The 6,750-nt window shown below is 42.4% G+C and overlaps 1 protein-coding gene across 2 annotated transcripts; it reads right to left on the bottom strand.

Annotated features, from left to right (window-relative positions):
- Positions 1-1,512: 1,512 nt before the first annotated feature.
- Positions 1,513-6,658, bottom strand: CBLN2 (cerebellin 2 precursor). Of its 2 annotated transcripts, XM_068671374.1 has the most exons (3): positions 6,278-6,658; positions 4,116-4,235; positions 1,513-3,792 (listed from the first exon to the last, which is right to left on the bottom strand). In XM_068671374.1, exons 1-3 carry the CDS (start codon positions 6,602-6,604, stop codon positions 3,595-3,597), a joined length of 645 nt encoding a protein of 214 aa, XP_068527475.1. In that variant the 5' UTR covers positions 6,605-6,658; the 3' UTR covers positions 1,513-3,594. The 2 variants fall into 2 exon arrangements, with proteins under 2 accessions (XP_068527475.1, XP_068527476.1); XM_068671375.1 differs by lacking the exon at positions 4,116-4,235.
- Positions 6,659-6,750: the final 92 nt, after the last annotated feature.

Here is a 6,750-nt window from a genome sequence, read left to right as displayed (position 1 = left end):
GAATGTCACAGTGCAAAGATATGAATCCACTTTCAGCTATTTCTGAATAACTTCATCAGTAAACAGGCCCTTTTAGCATATTTTCTACTTTGACAGCTTGTGAAATAGAAATTTGGTCAATAAAAACAAAATGTTCTTTTTAGAAGTTAAAAATGTCACAGTCAACAAGCAAAATATAACTGCTAAACATCTCCATAGTGTCACCCTGTCTGTCTTTTTCCTCCTACCATCAGTATAAACTGATCCAGCTTCCAAGATGCTGACCAGTAATGAGAGACACGGCACATCCATCACACCCACTGAATCAGAAGAAGGTAAGGGCACACAGATTTTTGAAAGACCATGTTCAATCTATGGATATAAAAGTTGAAGATCTAGAGGAAGACAATGAAGTGTATGATGAGTATTTATAATTCTTGATCTACGTCTGGCTTCTAGTCTGACAAATGTACACTGAAGGAACAATAAAACAATAGTTTCCAAATACACCCAGGTGAGAAGGACACAGCTGGTCCCTGGAAGGGAAACTAACAGTGTTCTCAGAGGAATAATTTATGACAGGGTTACACAGCAATTTATGAGAAAGTTTGAAAGTTGTTGGAAGGAATGTTGTGTTATTACTCCCACAGGAAGCAGAGCTGTCTTGTGCCACTGGCCTGCTTCCTTATGATGTGTTTTACAATTACTAAGTCTTGTAGTGACTCTCAACATGAACTTTGCACCAACTCTTAATGATACCCAATCAATTTATTTTTATAAATTACTTTAGATGATCCTTTTCTTTATGTGCCAGGAGGCTCCTTCAAGCAGCTTCACATGTTATTTCTTGTTGCATTCTACAATGCTGCTAATGTATGTATACCTTCCCTAATACATATAAGGATGTCTTTACTCCTTATATGTATATCAAAATGTCTACTGTTGCTAGTGACAGACAAATGCACCTACTCAGACTCAGGTACAAAATAAAGTGACAGGGGAAAAAGAACAAATATGCTCCCCCAACAACAACAACAACAAAAGACTCCAAAAAAGCCATGTAGCCATGTTTCTAATTAGTGTACCATAAGAATTTACTACCCTGTTTCCATTTAATGTAACAGTGGTATATTAGAGACCTTGCTTCATGTTCAGGAGGTTGGTAATCATATAAACATATTTAGCTTTATAACATAAACATGGCCAAAATTACTGAACTTTAATTTATGAAATGGGATATTCAGATTTTGCAGCTTCATTATCTTAAGAAAAATCCAAGAATATGTCCAAAGAAAACCTTGTCATTAGCCTTGTTTGGCTCAGGAGAGAGCTAGAGCTAAGACATCACTGTCTCATTTAAGGCAGATCAACCAAGATAAATGGGAAAACTGAATATGATTATGGTAGTCATAATTCCGAAATAACACTGAGGGAATGTAATAGAAACTGAAAACTTGGGACTGTGAACAAAAATCAGTGTATATTTTCTTGAGAGATTAAAGCAAATTTTAAACACAAAAACCTAGACTTAAAAATAGTTTTACAGTTTATAGTTTACCATTGGAACAACTATTTTCATAATTATTTTTGTGTTTGAACAAAAAAAGGTTGTTGTTCACTCAGGTTTTATTTCTTCTATTTAAACATAGCCCTGTGATATTCGGCAAGTAGAAACATTACAATCATGCCAATGCACAAGAACCAGAAAATGCAACCCAGAGAAAAAACAAAACCTGAAACTCATTCATTCAGTAACCAGGTAAGTGAAATGCCGAAGCGAATAAATACCAACCATGAAAATATACCAAAATATTAAATATAAAATTGGCTTTAGTCATCTGAATTATCATAACCAACACAGATAATATTTTTTTAAGAATATATGACTTTAATTGATTTTATCCCTTTGATGATAAATTTACAATGAAAATGACATGTCCACCATAATTCTGAAATACATTAGCTACCATTGATTTGCTGGAAATGCCTTTTTATTTTATTTTTTTTGTGGCAGAGGAGTAAATCTGACAAAAATAAATTCTTATACACATCCACCCTAGTGGGATAGCAAGATGAAGTATTTTAAATTAAATTAATGAAGTTAAAATCATATGGAAAAATGCAAACGTTCTTTCTGGACCTCCTCATGCAAGAATTTCCGCAGCACACTGTCATAAATAAGTGAATAAATAAGGTTTATTTAATGAAAATGAGGTAAAAGTATGTATTTGATGTTGGCCTGGTATTTTACCTGTTGTCAATTGGAGTTATAACTTTTCATAACCACCAATACTGATCACATTCCAACCCTGCAATTCTGAGACTATTTGTATTGAGAAGAATACACATGACTAATAAATACACGGCATTTGCGTAACTTCAGGTGCATGTGCTGATCCTCTGAAGCCTCTCTCCCAAATGCTGTCAAAGATGTTAAGGGCAGCTCCTCAGATACTTGCCATGGACAGGTCAATTGGAGATGATTTTAGTTAATTTGGAAGAGGAAAAATTTACTCCACCATCTTTCCGGGCTCCCACAATGTGTACACAGGCATTAGTGAACAAACACATCAAATATAAACTAAAAGCACCCAAAACATGGTTGGTAAAGGATATCTTAGGGCACGTTCAAGTAAGATATTCAAAGCCTCCATTGTTGCTTCTAGAAATGTCAGGACAATTCAGAAATGTCAGTTCCTTTACTGGTTTCCAGATTGTAATTGAAGAATCATGTAGCTCTTTTGCTCTTTTTCTCTCTTTCTCTAAGTAGGTCTATAAAGATCAGCTAGAAAGTGCAGACAGAATTGTTCACTGGTTAGCTTTACTTAGAGCTACAGGGTATATATGTGCTTTGTTTTGCCTTATTGATCAATCTAGCTTACATCTTTAGCGCACACAAACAAAAATCAGAAAAAAAAAAAGTTGATGAAAAAACACGAACAACACAAAACAAATAAAGTTCCAATCGTGCAAATTTTGCTTCACTGGATAAAGCACTTCTTGACACAGTAATGTTCAGAATCCCCCTCCCCCATAAAAATACAGGATTGAGACTGAAGCCATTCTTTTTTTTTTCTTTTTTTTTCTTTTTTTTTTCCTTTTTTTTTTTTTTTTTTTTCCCATAAGGCTATACAACACAAAGAAATAAAGCATGGAAAGAACACCTCATTGAGTTGAACACTTCATTCTTCTGGCTCTGGTGTGAGCCTTTGACAAAGCAATTGTGTGGTCCGAGTTATTTGTCTTATTGGGACACCAAGAAGAGAAAGAAAAGAGGAAAAAATTAAAGAGAGGGAAAAAATATTGGAAGAAGAAAGTCAATGATCCCAACAATAAAATCCAAAATTGACTTTACAATCACAGGTACAAATTGCTCAGGTCGATAATTTCATTTCTCCTAAAGATCACTGTCGTCTAAAACTAATTAGAGGCGCAGGTTCCCGAGGAATTGTCAATATTCAAAGTAAATATTGGAGTTTAGAAGGTTATCATTCTTCTACTGCGGCAGTCTGACAGGGTGACCGGAAATATTGTCATGTGTTGTCAAGTTCAGGATGTTGTTAACGACCGAATCCTTGCTCCAGCTCATGAATCTGTCTCCTATTTGGCCTTCTTTTATAGTGGAAAGACTAAGAAGCCAGAAAAGGTTGAATATTTCCACCCTCCCATGAGGTTACCCCTTTCCAGTTTGAGATGCACTTTGTCTTCTCTTTCCATGAGGAGCAAGACCCCATTGCTGGCTGCTTCTCTGGTGACGTCCTGATCCCCTGCAAAAGCTGAAATCACTGGGTAGCCGTTTTGCATTAAACTTACCTAAAAAGTGCAAAGAGAGAGAATCTAAGTTTCGTCAATGCTCTCGGTGACTTGTTTGTCCTGTGCATGTCATTAAACTTTTGCACAGGTTAGAAACGGATGAATTAAACTAAGGCAATGCATGATTTTTGTCATGCACGAACACCCCTTTAATTAATAACCTACAGCCTCATTCTTTACTTTCTGGGTTTGTTAAATAACAAAACAAAAAAAAAAAGACACACACAAAAACAAACAAACAAACAAACAACAAAAAAAAAAAACAGTCTAGAGATGAACATTTGAAAAAGGCAAGATACCATTTTCTTTAGATCACAACCCACCTGGATGGTTTGTCTGTTATAGACCTTGACCACGTGGAAACTGAAACTATATATCCCTTTTCTTGGTGCTACAAATATACTGGAAGCAAGATCAAAATGGTTGCCAATATTAACTAATACCTGGAAAGTAAACAAAGGGGGAAAAAAAGAGGGGGGGATGTGGAGGAGAGACACAGAAAGAAAGAAAGATTAGACCCCGCCTTAGCAAAGTGACTGTGAAAATCAGACACAAGTTCCATGACCAATATAAAGTGTACTCCAAATGGCATTTTCAGTGCAATTAAAAGTGCACTGCAGGAGAAAGGAGACAAGTTACAGAGGTATTTAAAATGCACCACAGATCATAAATGATTCAGTTACACAATGATGATCTCCAAACCCTGTAGGATGAAGTGCAAATGTCCACACAGCGCTGTCAATGAAGCAAAGGTTGCAAGGGGTGGTGGTGGTGAGGAGTGAAGCAAAAATACAAACCCAGAACTTATCAGCAAAAGTACATTTTCAGCTAGCACTACTGAAAACAGACTTGTCCTCGAGTTTAATAGAATATACAAATAAAATCGGACCATGATATTTTTCATCTGAGAGGAACCAAGAAAAAGATCCTCAGCACCAGCATCTGCCTCCCATGCCTCTCCATCCCTCTGGACGGCTGTGTCGGCTGGCGCGCAACCTCCTCAGGTGGCTGGCAAGAACCTACACCTCTTTCCCGACAACAGTCTCAGTTTGCCATATATTTCAACGGTTCTTAAATCAAAACAAAATAAAAAAATAAAAAGAATAAATAAATATTAAATTAAAAGAAAAAAAAAAGAGCTGAGCCCTCTGGCAGAAGTTGCAACAGAAAATAATAATAATAATAATAATAATAAAGAATATATAAATAAATAACACGTTCCTGCGGTGCTCCCGTGGGGTGAGCCCCTGCTGTCTGCTCCGCTGTGCTTGCCCCCACGGGTCTTGGCTGCATCCCCGCTCCCGCCTGGCCCGGCGGCTGTCACTGTTTCCTGCGCAGCTTCACTCAGTTTTGCAGTCTGCGATCTCGGTATTAATGAAGAAAAATAAAATGCAGGAAAAAAAAAAAAGAGAGAGAGAGGCACCACGAGGGGCAAAACCCCATTGTTTCGAAGAAAGGGGGAAAATTTAATCCGTTATTGTGCGAACCGAGGGAACAACGCCTTCAAACTCCCGAGAACTGAGCATTGTCGGGTAAAGCATATATAAAATACGCAATACATGAAGAAACTTTTTTTTTTTCCTCTGCTGGTCTGACATTATGGGATCTTGTACACGAGGAATAACTGTGGAAACTCATTGGAAACTCATTAGGCGGAACAGACAGACAGATGAATGACAGGTGGACAGACAGATTGGAAAAAAAAAAAAAAAGAAAAAGAAAAAAAAACGATAGAGAGAAAACTGTGTGTGTTCACATTTTGTCTGACCCTGAAATACCACTTCAGGCATCGGGAACAGTAAAACAAAACAAAACAAAACAAGTACACTTAATCGCAAAAAAAATCAAGCGTAACGACGGGGCATGGACTCCGGGAGGCAGGCAAGACGACGGGGAAAGGGCAGAGCGACCAGTTCGGGATGCTTGATGCTCTGTCCATCTGTCCGGCATAAACTGTGACGGATAACCCCGCTCCTAACCCACCGGGGCCACCGCCCGCCTCGTCTGATAACGTGGGTGTTGTACACGGGGAACACCCTCTTCTTCCCCTGCCCTCCCATCCCCCGGGAGGTGCCGTGACACTGCCAGACACGCTCGGAAGCGGCAGATCTGGCGACTGCCCATCAGCGAGCGGCTTTCCTCCCTTTGTCCCCCAAAAGAGGATGCGCTCCCTCTCCGCGGGGTCACCCCTGACTGCCCAGGGCAATCCTCTGCTGTGGGACGCCCCCGCCAGAGTCCGAGGCACGGGGTCCCAGGGCAGGGGTCCTCTCTGTACGTGTTAGCGATGGGACAGGACCGTTCAGCCCCCCCACGCTGCCCCAGGAAAGCCCGGCTGCCACCTACGAGAACTTCCCAAACTCCTCCTGGGGAGCTGTGAAGTGGTTACGGAGCGGGTGGGTCGGCATTAGCAGGCGGCGGGGGAGCGAGAAAGAAATCAGGCGTGTAATACTGGGGGGCAGCGAAGGCAAAGCGGGCAGCGTCTGACCTGGTCGAAGTAGATGGTCATGGTGCGGTTGCTCATCTCGGAGGGCTCGTGGTTGGTGCTGCGGGTGGCCGAGAAGGCCACCTTGGCGCTTCCCGAGCGCACCGAGATCCCCAGGGAGGAGGTGATGGCGCCGTCGGCCGAGGGGCTGGAGTCGCACACCACCAGGCACTTCCCCTCCAGGACGATGGGCTCCGTGTCGTTCTGCGCCCGCACCGGGCACCCGGCGGGCAGCAGCAGCAGCAGCAGCGGCAGCGCCGCCGCCAGGCAGCAGCAGCACCCGCCGCCCGCCGGCTCCGCCAGCGCCCCCCGCCGCCGCCGCCGCCCCATGCCCAGCGCCGGGACGCCGCCGCCGCTTGGGCTCGCCGTCGCCGTGCGGGCGCCCCGAGCCGCTGCCGCCGCCGCCGCCGCCGCGGGCGGGCGGGCGCGGGGAAGCGGAGGGGGCTGCGCGCCTGCTGCCGCCGCGGCGCCCCGCG

The sequence above is a fragment of the Anas acuta genome, chromosome 2 (genome assembly GCF_963932015.1).
Source record: "Anas acuta chromosome 2, bAnaAcu1.1, whole genome shotgun sequence".
Taxonomy (NCBI): Eukaryota; Metazoa; Chordata; class Aves; order Anseriformes; family Anatidae; genus Anas; species Anas acuta.
This window is presented reverse-complemented; position numbering and strand designations above follow the sequence as displayed.

Bases quoted from the DNA above. Each gene is read 5' to 3' on its own strand.
- CBLN2 (XM_068671374.1), bottom strand. From the start codon at position 6,604: ATGGGGCGGCGGCGGCGGCGGGGGGCGCTGGCGGAGCCGGCGGGCGGC. The intron at 4,236-6,277 runs GTCAGACGCTGC...TTTACTTTCCAG, and splicing joins TGACCATCTACTTCGACCAG to GTATTAGTTAATATTGGCAA. The intron at 3,793-4,115 runs GTGGGTTGTGAT...TGCACTTTTTAG, and splicing joins ATAACAGACAAACCATCCAG to GTAAGTTTAATGCAAAACGG.